We start from the raw sequence: 18,667 nt of genomic DNA, 5'->3' as shown, positions 1-18,667 counted from the left end.
GGAGCACCTCTTTATAAGGTGTGCCGCACCCCTGGGTGTGGCTTAACGACAGTGCCATGGCATTCGGAGAAAATCAGGGCACTCATAAGAAGCTTGATTCGGCAAAAGCAGAAGTGGGTTCCCCCTGTGAGATGATTGCACACAGAGAGAAAAAGGGAGAGATGAGGGGAGAGATGGAGGGAAGTGGGGAGTGAAGGCAGGTGAGAGGGAGGGGCAAATTCTGAAAGCAACATGGTGAACCTTGAAAGTGTTACGCTAAGTGAAAGCAGCCAAGATAGAAAAAAAGGATGGCAGAGCGATGTGGTCTTGAAGGATGCCATTCAACCGAAGACACCATGTGCTGGTGGTCCTGCAGGTCCCAGACACACTGGCTCATGGGTGCTGATGAAGATCAGAAGAGCCAGCACACAGTTGACAAAGGGATATAAATATTAAAAAGTCCTCCATCAGGAAATTAACAAATTTACTAGTTAGGGGTCTGTTTATACTTACTGTGTTTGTTTTGTTGTTTGGTCACGTTTGGTTTTGGAAATGTTAAACAATTTCATTAAAACCATCACTGCTAATAAATTAAGTATATTTATTTTCCTGGGAATCTAAAAGGCCACCTGCATGTATAGGACTGTGGACATGTTCAGGAAACACCTGAAAATGCTCAAGGCTCTCACCTCACACCACACACAAAACTATAAAGCTCTTAGAAGTTCATTTTTAGGTATATGATCTATTTTGAGTTAATTTTTGTGTAATGTATGAGGCAGGGATCCAAATTCATTTTTTGCATGTGGATATCCAATTGTCTCAGCACCATTTACTGAAGACACCATTCTTCCCCCATTGAATAGTCTTGGCATCTTGGTCACAAGTCAACTGGCCATAGATGTAATGGTTCATTTCTAGACTCTCAATTTTATTCCATTGAGCTCTATGTCTATCTTTAGGATAAGTACCACACTATCTTGATTACCGCACGTTTGTAGTAAGTTCTGAAATTTAGAAGTGTGAGTCCTCCAACTTTTTCTTCTCTTTCAAGATTGTTTTGACTATTCTGGGTTCCATGAATTTCCATATGTATTTTAGGATCTGCTTGTCTGCAAAAATTCTATCTGGAAGTTTGACGGGAATTATGTTGAATTTGTTGATCAGTTTAAGCAGGTGAGCATTCCTCACGTATGCCTGACTCTTACACCACAGACCCAGCTGCAGTAAGTCCTTCCAATGAAATCAGTCAAAGAACAATAATAATGGCTGACACTGCGCACTCACCTTGTACGGAGTCCTCTGCTGAACACTTCATAGGGGCCATCTTATCTAACCCTTACAATTATTATTAATTTATTATTATTAACCTCATGCAACAGATGAGGAAACTGAGGTGCAAAGAAGTCAGATAACTCACCCAAGGTAACAGTTAATAAGTGGCAGAGGCAGGGTTCAGACACAGGCAGTCTAACTCCAGAGCCCGTGCCTTTGTCAGTCCTGAATATACAAAGAGACCTCTCAAACTCATTAAAAAAAAAAAAAGACAAGCAACCTGGCAGAAAATGGGGAAAGGATATGAACAGACAATTCACCAAGAGGAAAATGCAAATGGCAAAAAAATATATGGTTTTTTTATCCATCATACTGGTAAAATGTTTTTGATTGGTGAAATCTGGCGATGGTACGGGTCTGGGGGAAAAACATACTCTTGTAACAGCATCAGTGGGAGTACACAATGGCACATGCATTTTCGAAACAATTTGTCAAAATCTATTAAAATATAAAATACATATACCCTTTGGCCTGATAGTTTCATTATACTTGGACACAAAGGAAATAGACAAGAATGTTCACTGAAGTCCCATTTGTAATTGTGCAAAACAGAAACAAACCACGTGCCTGCCAGTAAGAAGTGGCATCACTGGCCACGGCCAAAGCCACGCCACTGGAATGCCAGCTCCATGAAGCATACGTTTGTGAATGAGATACAGGTATAAAAATATAGATATATAGATAATATAGTGTGTTGAATAGTGGCCCCCAAAATATATAGCCAAGTCCTAAGCTCCAGAACTTATGAATGTGACCTTATTTGGAAAAAGGGTCTTTGCAGATGTAATTAAGTAAAGATCTTGAGATGAGTTCATTCAAGATTATCCAGATGGGCTCTAAAACCAACAAAAAGTGTCCTTATAAGAGACTGAAGAGGAGAAGGCACACACACAAGGAGAAGGCCAAGTGAAGACGGAGGCAGAGACTGGAGCCATGCAGCCGCAAGCCGAGGACCACCTGGAGCCGCCAGAAGCTAGGCTAGGCAAGGAAGCGTTCTTCCCCTAGAGCCTTCAAGCAGGCGTATGGTCCTACCGACACCTTGATTTTGGACTTCTGGCCTCAAGAACTGTGAGTGAATACATTTCTGTGGTTTTAGGCCACCCAGTCTGTGGTACTTTGTTACAGCTGCCTGTAAGAAAGGAAACTAACACAGATAGCTATATTCACTCAGGTCTTCAATACATATTCCGTTTTTTTAAAAGTTGTGAAATACATATAACTGAAATGAAAAAAAGCCCCACACATGTTATGTAAAACAAAATCACCGAATAATCTATGAGTGCAGGTGTTCACAACAGCAGAGAAAACTAGTTGGGACCAGCATATCTTTCCTTTTTTTTTTTTTTTTTTTTTTTTTTTGCGATACGCGGGCCTCTCACTGCTGTGGCCTCTTCCGTTGCGGGGCACAGGCTCCGGACGCGCAGGCTCAGCGGCCGTGGCTCACGGTCCCAGCCGCTCCGCAGCATGTGGGATCTTCCCAGACCGGGGCACGAACCCGCGTCCCCTGCATCGGCAGGCGGACTCTCAACCACTGCGCCACCAGGGAAGCCCCAGGACCAGCATATCTTAAACTGACTTAGGCAGCTCCCTCTTGGGATGGGAGTGGGTGTTGTAGGATGGGGAGGGATCAATGGAAATACCAACTTTACTTTCTAAGCATTCATGCATTTTTTTTTAAAAGAATGGTTTCAATTTTTTTCTCAAAAAAATGTAAAGAGAAACTGATGACAAAGCTTAGCATTTGAGAGATTACCTGTAGATACGGTTCTAAGAATACCTGTTATAAAAAGATCTAAAAGGAGAAACAAATCCTTTATTCATTTCCAAGTATCTTTTTCTGAGCTAGAAAAAGATAGTCCTTCGAGGCCACTGCTGAGGTGTCACACCAGTAAAGGCTATGACTTGAGCCAGAGAAAATCCTGTATCAGTTATTGCACATTTTTGGTATTCTCCACAAAGGAAACAAAGGATTTTAAATACTCAGATTTTCTTTAAATAATGCAATTTATGATAAACATGTTCCATCGGATCAGGTGAAATACAGGCCATCTACTGTTTTCCCTGAATGTGTATTCTGAATGGGTAGTGCATATTAAGCATCATTATTTGCTTTTAATAGTTTGATTTACTACTCACGCTTCACTGAGGAAGTTTCTTCCAGTGCATCCTCCAGACTGAAACCAACGTCCCCAGATCCTAAAAATTAAAAAAAAAAAAAAGATTTTTGAATGTAACTATGTTTGCAAAACACAAAATAATACTGAAATACTCTCGTAACGGTCACTTCCCTTTAGACAGTGTCCTGAAGATACTGCCACAAAAGGAAATCAGTTGAAACCACCCAAAGATATATTGAATTGTTATCCTTCGACAAGCAACCTATTGCTACCAAAACAACAACAACAAAACAAACAGTCTTCAGTCTACTTGAAGGCTGAAGGCTCAACTGTATTAAACATGAAGTACAATCTTATTTTAAAAAACTTTATAGTATGACTTTTGCAACAGGGAGTATCAGAGCCCCAAAACTCCATTGATAATGGGCAAGTTCTTTCACCCCATCCCGGCTCTCACATAAAGGCTGCTCTGCATTTTGGCAACCCAGGGCACCTTCCCCCCAATCCCAGCAACTACACCTAGACTAGTATCTCTGACTAATTACACATAACTAAAAAGGCACTGGGGAAGAGTTTTTCACAAGAGAATTTGTCCTCAGAAGTGGACCCATCTGCCCAACCCTGACTGCTATTGAACTTGACAGCTTTCATTCCCTCTAGATGGGCATGTAGTTTCCCACCAGGGTATATACATTAACTCTCAAGCAAACCACTATGCGTGTATACTGAAGTTGAACAAATAAGTAAGTGGACAGTGGATTATAGAAGCCAGGTTTCTCACTGTTGGAGAGGGAGGTTACAGATAAGAAGAGAAGGCTAGAATGACCCATGTGATAGTGGATCAGAGTTGGAGACCTCAGTATGAACCACATTTAGCTTCATATATATATACAGATGGTTACATATAGAAATATTCATAAACATGTGTATATATACGGGTTAGTATGCAGATATATATTCCCTTGCTCTGTCAGGTGCAAAGACCTAGAAGCAACAACACCCCAGTAGCAATGAACACACTGAGCACCCAGATCTTGGTTTCTAAATACCATTCTCCAATAAATGGAACCAGAGCTCCTTGGAGAAATGGCTGATTCTAGAATTGGGGCAGGAAATATCTAGATGAGTTTGGAGCATATTACAGTGCTAGGAAGTACTTTAAAATATATTGATATTGGTTGGTATAGGTCAAAGGACCACAGGACTGACTGAAAGAGTTCTCAATGGCTAAAGGTGGAACAATTTTAAGCAGCAAAATAAAGTGGTATTGGATTATGACCCTAAGTATAAATTTCCATGAGTCCAGGCTGATATAAATAATTGAACAAAAACATAAAAAGGAGAGAATAAAAGAATTCAAATTAATTTATGTAGATATCTCTCCTCTCCATAAGTGTTGACTTCCTTCCAAGATTACAGTATGAGAAGGTGGGGAGAAACCAGTGGAGAAACCTGACAAACACTACATCAGCCAGGCGATCAAGGTTAACTTTAACAGTGATGAGTCATATTGATACTATATTCCCTTGATATGATGTGATGAGAAGGGCACTATACCTGTGTGGTCTTCCTCTCAAGGAAGTGTAACTCTATAACCCCAGTATAATCATAAGGAAAACATCAGAGAAATTCCAGTTGAGGGGCATCCGACAAAATACCTGACTAATACTCCTCAAAACTGTCAAGGCTGTCAAAAACAAAGTTTGAGAAACTGGCATAGCCTGAAGAGCCAACGGAGATGTAATGATGGAAAGTCATGTGGTACCCTTGATTGGATCCTAGAACAAAAACAACGACTTTAAGTAAAAACTAAGGAAGTATGAATAGAGTATGGACTTTAGTTAATAATAGTGTATCAATGTTGGTTCATTAATTGTGACAAACGTACCATGCTAATATAAAATGTTAATAATGAGGGAAACTGGGTGTAGAGCACATTAGAACTCCTTGCACTAGTTTTGCATTGTAAATCTAAAACTGTTCTTAAAAAGTTTATTTTTAAAAATACATTTTATATAGCAAAAAAAAAGGTAATCACTAAAAGAGTTACAGGATATATAACCTCTAACTTATTCAAGAAAAAAAAAGAAAGGTCAACACCAACAACTAAAATTCAATCCAACAAAAGTCACCAAACGGAAAAAAGAAACAAAAACATGTTAAATAGAAAACACGGACTTTAACATAAGAATATGTACAATCATATCAGTAAAAAGTGAGTGTAAATAGAATAAATCTCCTATCAAAAGATAAATGGGGGCTTCCCTGGTGGCGCAGCAGTTAAGAATCTGCCTGCCAATGCAGGGGACACGGTTCAAGCCCTGGTCCAGGAAGATCCCACGTGCCGCGGAGCAACTAAGCCCGTGCGCCACAACTACTGAGCCTGCGCTCTAGAGCCCACGAGCCACAACTACTGAGCCCGTGCATCACAACTACTGAAGCCCGCACACCTAGAGCCCATGTTCTGCAACAAGAGAAACCCCGCAATGAGAAGCCTGTGCACCGCAATGAAGAGTAGCCTGCACACCAAAATGACGAGTAGCCCCTGCTTGCCACAACTAGAGAAAGCCCGCGCGGGGCAAAGAAGACCCAACGTGGCCAAATAAATTTTTTTTAAAAGATAAATGGGATAAAAAATTACTATGTGCTGTTGACAAAATATACACCTAAAACAAAACATATATATATATAAACATATATATGTGTATATAAAATAGAGAAATATATCAGGCAAATGCTAACAGGAAGGAAACAATATTAATATAAGACAAAGATAAAATTTAAGACACAGGAAAAGAGCAATATTTTATGGGAATAAAGCATATAATCCACCAATAAAATAAAAGTCTTACACTTAATGACCCAGCTTCTAAAGTAGACTTTTGCTTCTTGCTATGATGAAATAATTGGTATTAGATTAGCTTTCCCATCATAAACAACCATAAAATAGACAAAACACAAAGCAACAGCTTTCAGCATTGAATAAGCACTGAGAGACCGCAGTCCCTGAGATCAGGGAAATCATGACCACTAAATCCAACAGGTGTTCCAGGATTGGATCCTGAACCTATAAAGATCATCATTGGGACAATCTGTGAAATCTGAATGAGGTCTGTGGACTAGATGGTAATACTGGATCACTGTCAATTTCCTGATCTTGATGGACGTACTCTGGTTGTGGAGGAGGGTGTCCTTGTTTTTAAGAAATGCACACTGAAGTATCAAGAGGTAATGGGCATCGTGTTTGGGACTGATTCTGAAATTATTCAGAAGAAAGGTATTTGGAGATACATATACACACCAGAGCAAATGTGGTAAAACTGGGAAATCTAGGTGAATAGTAAATGGGAATTCCTTGTATTAGATATTACTGGAACAACTGGTGAAACTTGAAAGAAGTCTTAGGATTAGGTAGTATTAACGGATCAATGTTAATTTTCTGATTCAGATGGTTACATTGATGATATACAAAAGGATGTCTATAGGAAATGGACTCTGAAGTATGCTGTGGGAGAAGGGATGATAGGGCATGGTAACATATTCCTAAATTATTGGGGGGGAAAAAAGTTCCGTGTACTGTACTTGCAAGTTTCCTGCAGGTCTGTAACTGTTTAAACATTTAAAGAATTAAAATAATTTAAATACACATATTTCTTATTCCAACAATTGTACTTCCAGGTACGTGTTACAGAAAAATACTTATACATGTGCCCAAAGAGTTATGTACAGGATGTTCACAGCAGTACTGCTTACAACAGCAAAAAGAAATGGAAACAGACCAAGTGTTCAAAGAAGAATAGTTGAATTAAATATGGTAAATATGGTTCTTCAATACAATAAAATGTCCCGTAGCTGTTTAAAAGAATGGGATACTCTCAGTAAACTAGGACTAGAAGGCAATTTCCTCAACTTGACAATGAGTATCTACAAAAAACCTACAGCTAACGTGATATTTAAGGGTGAGAAACCAAAGCTTTAGAAGATCGGGATCAAGGCAATGATGTCCCTTCTCACCACTGCTTTTCAACATCATACTGGCAGTCCCAGCTACTTCAGTAAGAAAAGGGAAAAAAAGGTATAAAGATTGGGAAGGAAGAAATAAAACTGTCTTTGTTTGCAGAGGACATGATCATACAAAATAATCCAACCCCCCAAAAAACAACCCAAAACAAAAAGCTCCTGGAACTAATAAGTAACTACAGCAAGGGTGCAGGATATAAGGTTAATGCAAAAATCAATCAATTTCCTACGTACCAGCAATGAACAAATGGAATTTGCAATAAAAACACAACACCATTTACATTAGCGCCCCCCCAATAAACGCCTGATATAAATCTAACAAAATTTGCACAAGATCTATATAAAGAAAACTGCAGAACTCTGATGAAAGAAATCAGAAGAGAACTAAATAAATGGAGAGATATTCCATGGATAGGAAGACTCAATACTGTCAAGATTTCAGTTCTTCCTAATTTGATTTATAGATTCAGTGCAATCACAATCAAAATGTCAGCAAATGATCTTGTGATTGACAAACTGATCAAGTTTATATGGAGAGGAAAAAAAGACAGAATAGCCAATACAATACTGAATGAAAAGAACAAAGTTGGAGGACTGACAACTACACAACCTCAAGACTTACTATAAAGTTATAGTAATCAAGATAGTGTGGTATTAGCAACAGACAGATCAATGGAACAGAATACAGAGCCCAGAAATAGACCAACATAAATACAGTCAACTGATCTTTGACAAAGGAGCAAAGGCAATACAATGGAGAAAAGATAGTCTTTTCAACAAATGGTGCTAGAACAACTGGACAACCACATGGGGAAAAAATCTAGACACAGACCTTACACCCTTCACAAACATTAACTCAAAATGGATCATAGTACATTGTCTTTTTGTTTTGTTGATAAAAGTTTTTGCATAGCAAAGGGAACTAAGTTGAATTAGGTTCATTTATTTTTGCTTTTATTTCCTTTACTTTAGTAGACGGATCCAAAAAAATATTCCTGCGATTTATGAGAAGGAGTGTTCTGCCTATGTTTTCCTCTAGGAGTTTTACAGTATATAGTCTTCCATTTAGGTCTTAAATCCATTTTGAGTTTATTTTTGTATATAGCCTTAGAGAATGTTCTAATTTTATTCTTTTACATGCAGATGTCCAGTTTTCCCAACACCACTTATTGAAGAGACTGTCTTTTCTTCATCATATATTCATGTTTCCTTTGCCATAGATTAATTGACCATAAGTGTATGTGTTTATTTCTGGATTCTCTATTCTCTTCCATTGATCTATGTGTCTGCTTTTCTGCCAGCACCATACTGTTTTGATTACTGTAGCTTTGTAGTATAGTCTGAGGTCAGGAAGCATGATTCCTCCAGCTCTATTCTTCTTTCTCAAGATTGTTTTGGCTACTTGGGGTCTTTTGTGTTTCCATACAAATTTTTAAATTATTTGTTCTAGTTCTGTGAAAAATGCCATTGGTATTTTGATAGGGATTGCACTGAACTGGTAGACTGCCTTGGGTAGTATCATCATTTTAATAATACTGTTAAACAGAATATTGATACCCAGAACACGGTGTATCTTTCCATCTCTTTGTGTAGTCTTCAATTTCTTGCATCAGTGTCAAAATGGATCACAGACCTAAATATAAAACACAAAGTGATAAAACTCCTAGAAGATTAACACAGCAGAAAATATAGATGACTTGGGTTTGGTGATGACTTGTTAGATACAACCAAAGGCACGATCCATGAAAGGAAAAATTGATAAGTGGATTTCATTTAAATTAAAAAATTCTGCTCTGCAAAAGACACTGCCAAAAAATGAAAAGACAAGCCACAGATTGGGAGAAAATATTTACCAAAGGCACATCTAATAAAGGACTGTTATCCAAAATATACAAAGAACATTTAAAACTTAATAGTAAGAAAACAAAGAACCCCATTAAAAAATGGGCCACATCCCAAGGGTCCCTGGTGACTAGTCTTCTCCTGCAGACCTGGGATCCAGGCCCAGCCATATGAAAAGATGTTTTCCAAAGAAGATATACAAATGGCCAACAGGTATATGAAAAGATGCTCAACAACACTAATCACCAGGGAAATGCATATTGAAACCACAATGAGTTATCACCTCACACCTGTCAGAATGGCTAGAGTGAACAAAACAAGAGCTAAGTGTTGGTGAGGATGTGGAGAAAAAGGAATCCTTATGCATCACTGGTGGGAGGTAAATTGGTTCAGCCGCTATGGAAAACAGTGGGTCTTCAAAAAATGAAAAAGAGAATTATGATCCAGCAAATCCCACTTCTGGGCATATAGCCAAAGGAAATGAAATCACTATCTCAAAGAGATATCTGCACCCCCCACACCATGCTCACTGCAGCATTATTCGCAATAGCCAAGACATGGAAACTACCATTGACAGATGAATGGATAAAGAAAATGTGGTCTATACAAACCATAGAATCTTATTTGCCATTGAAAAGAAGGAGATTCTGCCTTTTCAACAACATGGATATATCTAAGAGGGTATTATGCTAAGTGAAATAAGTCAGACAGAGAAAGACAAATACTGTATGATCTCACCTGCATGTGGAGTCTAAAAAAGCCAAACTCATAGAAACAGAGTAGAATGGTGGTTGCCAGGGGCTGCAGGGGGGGCGGAAATGGGGAGATGTTGGTCATAGGGTATAAACTTCCAGTTAATGATGAATCCGTTCTAGGGATCTAATATAGTATTATTAGACAATAATATAGGTGACAATAGTTAGCAATTTTCAGGTATATAATACACTATTGCTAAGAGGGTAGATCTTAAATGTTCTCACCAGACACACACACAAAATGGTAATTAGGTGAGGAGCTGTTAACTAATGTTATCATGGTAATCATTTCACAATATATACATGTACCAAATCATCACATTGTCAATTGTATGTCAAAATGCTGGGGAAAAAAGAGATAAAGAAAAAATAAAGATATGAACCATGTGAGTCAGAGTTGGTGTATGTCTTGTTGGAATGTTTCTCTAAAACTATACACATAAACAAAAGCTGACCAAGAAAAAAACAACGGGCCAAAGACCTTAACATACACATCACCAAAGCAGATAGACAGATGGCAAATAAGCATATGAAAACATGTTACACATCCTATCATTAGGGAAAATCGAATTAAAACATCCAAATGGCCAAAAGTCCAGAACGCAGACAACAGCAAGCACTGATAAGGATGTGGAACAAAAGGAAATCACATTACTGCTAGGAATGCAAAATGGTACAGTCACTTTGGAAGACAGTTTGGTGGTTTCTAACAAAACATACATACCATATGATCCAGCAATTCTGCTCCTTCGTGTTTACCCAAAGGAGTTAGAAACTTATGTCCAAACAAAAACTTACACAAGGATGTTTATAATTTCTTCATTCATAATTGCCAAAGCTTGGAAGCAACCAAGATGTCCTTCAGTAAGTGAGTGGATAAATAAACTGTGTGACATCCAAGACAATGGAATATTATTCAGTGCTAAAAGTAAATAAGAAATCAAGCCATGAAAAGACACAGAGGAACCTTCAATGCCCATACTCAGTGAAAGACGCCAATTGTAAAGTAACACAGTGGATGATTCCAACTATCTGACATTCTAGAAAAACATTAAGACAGTAAAAGGATCAGCGGTTGCCACGGGTTGTATGGGGTGGAATGACTAGGTGGAGCACAGAGGATTTTTAGGGCAGTGAAAATACTCTGTATGATACTCTGACGGTGGATGCACGTCATTAAACCTTTGTCTAAACCCACAGAACGTACACCACCAAAAGTGAACCGTAATGTAAACTATGGACTTTGGGTGATAATAATATTGTCAATATAGGTTAATCAGTTGTAACGAAGGTAGCATTCTTGTGCGGGGGTGGGTGTTGGTAATGAGGGAGGCTGTGCATGTGTGGGGGCAGGAGGTATATGAGAAAACTTTATACCTTCTGCTCAACATTGCTGTGAACCTAAAACTGATATTAAAAAATTAAGTCTATTTTGAACAAAAGAATGGCATAAGCCTATATACTGACATGGGAGAAAGCTCCAAGATACAGTATTAAATAAAGAAAGCAAAGTGCAGAGAAGTATTTTTCCATGCGTGTGTATCTACATTTATAGCTGTAAAAATCTTCTGGAAGGGAGCTTACACGCAGTGATTGGTAACAATGATTATGTTTAGGGAATGAGAAAAGTGGTCAGGGAGGAGCACTGTACTATTAATTAAAACCCTTCTTTTTGTTTTTAATCATGTATAAGTATTTATATTATTATTATAAATAATTTTTAAAGTTCTGTATCAACCCCTCCAAAATCATAAGCCAATCATCCTACAAAACTCTATCCCTACTTTTTCACCCAAGAAGTGAGAGAGTAGGTTCTTCCAAATAACACCTTGTACAAGTAATAATGTTTTTAGCCTCAGCCATTCTCCTACTGTTTGCTGATATGTCCTGCTATATGTCATCAAGAGTTAAGAGCAATACAACACACATTTTTCCAAAGAAGACATGCAGATAGCCAGCAGGCACATAAAAAGACACTCAACATCGTTAATCACAGGAAAATGCAAATTAAATCCACGATGAGATCACCTCACACCGGTCAGAATGGCCATCATCAAAAAATCTAGAAACAGGGCTTCCCTGGTGGTGCAGTGGTTGAGAGTCCGCCTGCCGATGCAGGGGACACGGGTTCGTGCCCCGGTCCGGGAGGATCCCACATGCCGCGGAGCGGCTGGGCCCGTGAGCCATGGCCACTGAGCCTGCGCGTCCGGAGCCTGTACTCCGCAACGGGAGAGGCCACAACAGTGAGAGGCCCGCGTACCGCAAAAAAAAAAAAAAAAAAAAAATCTAGAAACAATAAATGCTGGAGAGGGTGTGGAGAAAAGGGAACCCTCCTGCACTGTTGGTAGGAATGTAAATGGATGCAGCCACTGTGGAAAACAGAATGGAGGTGTCTTAAAAAACTAAAAATAGAGCTACCATATGACCCAGCAATTCCACTCCTGGGTACATATCCCCCAAAACTGAAAACACTAATTCAAAAAGATACAGGCACCCCCCAATGTTCAGAGCAGCATTATTTACAGTTGCCAAGATATGGAAGCAACCTAAGTGTCCATCAACAGATGAATGGATAAAGAAGATAGAAGATGTGGTGTACACACACACACACACACACACACGCACACACACACAATGGAATACTACCCAGCCATAAAAAAGAATGACATTTTGCCATTTGCAACAACATGGAAGGACTTGGAGGGTATTATGCTAACTGAAATAAGTCAGACAGAGAAAGACAAATACCGTATGATACCACTTATATGTAGAATCTAAAAAATACGACAAACTAGTGAATATAACAAAAAAGAAATAGACTCATAGATATAGAGAACAAAATCCTGGTTACCAGTGGGGGAAAAAGGAAACGGGAGGGGCCGGATAGGGGTAGGGGATTAAGAGGTACGAACTAGTATGCATAAAATAAATAAGCTACAAGGATATATTGTACAACACCAAGAATATAGCCAATATTTCGTAGTACCTATAAAAAGAATATAACATTTAAAAATTGTGAATTACTATGTTACACACCTGAAACTTATAATGTTGTACATCAACTATACCTCAATTTTAAGAAAAGAGCAATAACACAATTTTGAAATATTTATTAATCCCTCGTTGACCTTGGATCCAATGGACCCAAACCATCTGTGGACAAAACCATTCAAAATCTCAATCTACATCCTGAGCTATTAAGACTTCAGAGTCTGTAACCAAGCACAGCTGCTAAAATCAAGATGGGAACAAATATTCTCACGAGATACCACACCTCAAATGGTCTAAAATAGGGTCGTGGGCTTCCCTGGTGGCGCAGTGGTTGAGAGTCCGCCTGTTGATGCAGGGGACACGGGTTCGTGCCCCGGTCCGGGAAGATCCCACATGCCACGGAGCGGCTGGGCCCGTGAGCCATGGCCGCTGGGCCTGCGCGTCCGGAGCCTGTGCTCCGCAACGGGAGAGGCCACGGCGGTGAGAGGCCCGCATCCCGCAAAAACAAATAAAATAAAATAAAATAAAATAATAATAAAATAGGGTTGTATTATGGTGATCATTTTGTAAAGTACAGAAATATCAAATTGCTGTGTTGTGCACCTGGAACTAACAGAGTTGTAGGTCAGTTATACTTCAATAAAAAAATAAAACTGTACCAGGGAGATAGTTCCATATCAGAAAAGAAGAAATAAAAAAGGGTTGTAGCCCACAGCTCTTCTATGTAACCTATAGCTCAACGACTCAGGTTGGGTACAGGCAGACAGGAATCCTGTGCATTAGGGACACTGCTTCGCCCTCTGGCACGAGGCACACCCTAGAAAGCAGCTGACTCATCGTAGGCCCAATTTACAAGGCCCCAATCACTGTACCTGGGAGGCCAGTGTTCCGGCATCCAGCAGAAGTTATCTCGTTCCACTGCAGAGGGCTACAAATTTCTTCTAATGGAAAAAGCATGTAGTGAGCTGGTTACACCTATCTGAAAACATACGGCAGAACTTTGGAAACCGTACCCGTGGGCTTGTGTGTGTCCTTGAGAAGATACATCTAATAAGGAAAGTGCCGGTTCTATCCACAGATGCCCCGACAGCCTGAGTCTGTCCTGAAGCGGACTGTGCCCCTTTGGGAGGGAACACAAACTTGACCTTATATTGCAACCTGACCCACCGTGCCTGGGTGACTGGTGTCTGAAGCTAAGGGCACATTTAATGAGGGCTATAAAACCAGGCACAGCAGGCCCTTGTTAGAGGTTTCTGCCATGGAGTGGCTGAGATCCAGCACCTGCCCAAGCCTTGACTGAAACATCTGATCCACGAGAGAGCCCATCTGATGTGCCCCTTAAGTACCTTTCATGTGGATTTGATCACGCCCTCCCTCCCTCTCTCCCCTGTCGTCCTCCCACCCTTCTACTGAGCTTATCCTGAAAGCACACCCCCCCACCGTCAGGTGTTATGTTCACCCTCTCTAGACCTGCCCTGTCCAACATGCTGCTATTTAAATTAATTACAATTCAATAAAACTTTTAAAAATTGAGTTCCTTAGTCACACCAGCCACCTTCCGATGCTTAACAGCCACGAGTGGCTGCTGGCAACTGTGTTGGACAGGCCGACAGAGAACCACCCATCATCGCCGCTCTAGACGGTGAGCTGCTGGAAGCGGGGACGAGGCCTGGCAGCGAGAAGGCCCTCCCTCAAGGTGTGTTTGCCGTGATCATCCAAACTCTGTCCCCGTGCTGTGAGAGCGCTACTAGTAGATCGTACCTGATATTACTTTGTAACAGATCCATTTGGGTTTCATGCCAAGAGCAAACTCATCTCTGCAGAGGGACAGTCTGCTCCCTGCTGCTGGATTCAGAATTGCAGGGGCAGCCGGGATCTCTGCTTACTGAAGATTTCAGAGGCAAAGTCGCAAACCAGCCAGGGAGATGGGTGCCTCTCAAGTGCCCAGTCACGTCCATCGCCCTGCTCTCTAAGGATAGTTTCTTTTCCACATTTTTCTTTTGTACGTATAAGCAGTTTTCAATTTGGGGGTAATGGGTCCGGTACAAATCCTAAATGAATAAATATTCACCCAAACTGCTTTGGTTCTCAAATTTTCAAATCTTGTCCCTTTTCTGTGACTGAATAAGAAGCCAAGGGAGAGAGTGGCATGGACATATATACACTACCAAACGTAAGGTAGATAGCTAGTGGGAAGCAGCCGCATAGCACAGGGAGATCAGCTCGGTGCTTTGTGACCACCTAGAGGGGTGGGATAGGGAGGGTGGGAAGGAGGGAGATGCAAGAGGGAAGAGATATGGGAACATGTGTATATGTATAACTGATTCACTTTGTTATAAAGCAGAAACTAACACACCACTGTAAAGCAATTATACTCCAATAAAGATGTTAAAAAAAAAAAGAACCCAAGGGACATCTGAGACAAGTAAATTGTAGATGCCTCATCTTTGGATTTCCCATTTGTCTGTCCGAGTGAAGCTTCCATAAATACTGAAACTACATTTAAGTTTGTCCGAGAAACCCAGGACAACACCCACCTGCTTGGCATCGGGGCTAATGCCTGCATCTATGCCACAACTGCAAAGGAATGGAGTTATCTATCCAAGAGGAAAATGACTCGGTCACCAGCGAGGCTGTTAACAAGAGAAGATCCGCACCAGAAGACGGCCCAAATGACATTCACGCTGGAGGGGTCAAATCATAACCCAGTAAATAGAACCGCAGCACAAGCCCCTTGATCATCCGAGTTCGGGGAATACGACTAAAATCAGCCCCGGGAAGACTGAACCTACTGACGTAGGGGTGGGGGGACAGCTTGATTGAACCTGAAATGAACCATGGAATAAGGATGTTCTACTTTAATATGATAAAGACCTCGGCTGACACGGCTGCTTGTAAAGCCGTGCGTTTCCCCAGCCCTCTGGCCGGGGACCACTGGGCCGCGAGTAATAAAAAGCAAACCTACAGGTCAGGAAAACAACCCCCCACCCCTCTGCTGCAGGGGCTCCCCGCCGACCACGGACATGCTCCTGAAGACTGCCTGTGGGGAACCTCCACAACAAAGTCATAGGCACGCACGGTCAATTTTACAAGCGTCTCTTTGAACACACTTTCTCTGTCTCCCGCCTCGTGCTAGAGAGGGTGGGAGCAAACTGAAGACGCTGTTAGGCTCGTCCCTGATTTCCCCGAATTTCTGCACCGTTTTAACTCTTGTAGCCTCAACCTAGATTCAAACGCATGTGTCTTGATAAATGTATGCTTTTACACCTCCAAGCATGCTGAGTAATTAACATCCTCTGGGTTAGCTAGATGCTGCAGCCTTGCAAGGGAACATGAAAATGGCTTTCCTATGATTCCGATTACTAAACGGATTTACCTACTGCCACCTGAGCTCCCACCAGTTTCATGAATAAATTTAAAGCACTCCAGGAGAGGACAATAACAACGCAAAGGCAGCAGTTCACCACAAGGCAGGGATCAGCATTTCAGTCCCAAACAGCCACCACCATCAACACATCTGCAGTGTCCAACCCAGGCAGCTGGCTGCCCGCATTCACAGGGCACACCTCTCGCCAGGCACCTGTTATGTAAAAGGGAACTTGGTAATGCAGGGAAGGACATAGATGCGGGCGACATGGCTAAAAGTCTTTGTACATATTTCCAGGAAGCATCTAAGTGTCCTACATACGTGGCAGGTAGCTTGATTTTCAATATCGGGGGAGGATTTTTGTTTGTTTGTTTTACAAATTGCATAAGTCACTTTGCTGACTGAAAGGACAGTTTCAAAAAAAATAATGAAGAAAAAAGAAAGGACAGTTTCTTCCTTTCCACAAAGAAAGGTACATGCCTATGATGGCTGCTCAGAGGAAATTCCAAAGGTTCTTGGAAAGCCTGCAAGGATAACCTTTTCCACAGAAGTCGGAGCTGACAGCTAGGGGACTCCCCACCTAAAGGAAACTGCACTGGATACCAGGGGCTGGGGGAAAGAGGACTGATTGCTAATAAGTATGGGCTTTCTTCTGGGATGATGGGAATATTCTAGAGGTAGATAGTAGTGATGGTTGCGCAACCTAGTGAATATACTACAAACCACTGAACTGTAGACTTTCAGTTGGTGAATTTTATGTTATGCAAATTATATCTCAATTTAAAAATGCAGTAGCTGTTGCCAGGTATCGTCCCCAGCATTCAGCTCTGCAAGGGGGGTACCCTGGGACCTTAGAGATCAGGGTGGGGAGCTGAGGACCACAGCAGTTAATCATTCGGCAGCAGAAACAGAAATGGTCCTGGAGCCAGCAGATACGATGTCTCGTCACAGCTCTGCCACTCACTGACTGGGGTCCTGCAGTGTTCACTGGACCTCGTAGAAGGGACCTGCTTCCTGTACGTAAACTGAAGCTACTACATCTGGTTGCTCAACCCCCAAAGCAATGAGGTGGATGGCATGATGGAAACAAAGCAACCATGGACAAATAAATAAAGTGCCAAGATGATGTACCAGGAGGCTAGGGGTCTCAGGATAGCCCTATGAACGCCAAGAAGCGCACTGCTCCTGAGGTCACGGTTTCTGAGAAGCAATGCGAGATACTAAGTGCCTTGCCAAAAGCAACCCTGCTGGTGTCACATCAAAAACTGGAGCCTAAGGCTTCCCGACTCTGGTCCAAGGCCATTTCAAGACAACGCATGAGGATATCAGCGCTGATGACCAGCTTTGGAGTTAAAGAGCCTGGGGTCAGGTCCCTTTCTGCCACTCACCAGCAGAGACACCTTGCACAAGAGCCTCGACAGCTCTGTGCCTCAGCTTCCTCATCTGTAAAATGGAGATAAGAGATTCTACTGCAGTGGGTTGAGGCGAGGAATACATTGGTCATTATATATAAAGTGATTAGCCCACTATCTGACACGTAGGAATCTCTCAATTATCAGCTACTATTATATTTGGTAGTAAGTAAAGTAGAATCGCCCGGTAGATCTACAAGTAGAAGGCCTTCAAAACATATGTATGAGTAAAGAGCTTACAGGAGAGTACTGAAATGTTCAAAAGCTTAATAGATGCAGACAGAACAAAGTCACATTCTGATCTGAACTTACCCAGCGTCTGACGAACCTCTGGATTCTACCGATGTGATATAAGCCTGGGAAATCGAGGCACAAGAACGTCACAAGGCCATCCCGAAACACTTCTGAGCCACAGGCTCTTGACTAATAATCAGCAATGCGCATGGCATTTCCTTCCCCTTTAGCCAACATAAACACAAGCGGATATTGGTGTAATTCCTTAAGTGAGGCAGCTGTCTCTGGTTGATGTTGCATAGATGCAAATTTCCCAATCAGAGCCGGGCAGCGCTGAACAAGACCTCAGGGATCGTCTAGTCCAGCCCACTCATTTCTGAGATAAACAGAACCCATGAAAAGGTGGATAGAGTTGAGGGCGTGGGTTGTTTCAAGTTGGTTAAACAAAAAGAGGAGAATCTCACTGTAATACAGCTCATTATGCAGTACACATATGTTCTGATGAAGCCCGGCTTGCATCATGGGCCCTCAAAGAGCCCGCCTGGACCGAGAGCCTGACCTACCCAGTCCACTTCAAGGGAGAAGCCAAGCAATCGTGTCATGAGGTACGGCGCT

General features: G+C 41.3%; 1 protein-coding gene across 2 annotated transcripts in view; it reads right to left on the bottom strand.

The window, feature by feature from the left end:
- Window positions 1-18,667, bottom strand: part of CD99L2 (CD99 molecule like 2) — a 112,479-nt gene that overhangs the window by 51,763 nt on the left and 42,049 nt on the right. For both annotated transcript variants that reach the window (XM_067723027.1, XM_067723029.1), the window contains exon 2: window positions 3,451-3,510. In XM_067723027.1, the coding sequence (XP_067579128.1) occupies window positions 3,451-3,510 (60 nt within the window). The remainder of the gene's footprint in view (window positions 1-3,450; window positions 3,511-18,667) is intronic.

Source organism: Pseudorca crassidens, chromosome X (assembly GCF_039906515.1).
Source record: "Pseudorca crassidens isolate mPseCra1 chromosome X, mPseCra1.hap1, whole genome shotgun sequence".
NCBI lineage: Eukaryota > Metazoa > Chordata > Mammalia > Artiodactyla > Delphinidae > Pseudorca > Pseudorca crassidens.
The sequence above is the reverse complement of the archived record's forward strand: the minus strand, read 5'-3'. Positions and strand labels throughout refer to the sequence as shown.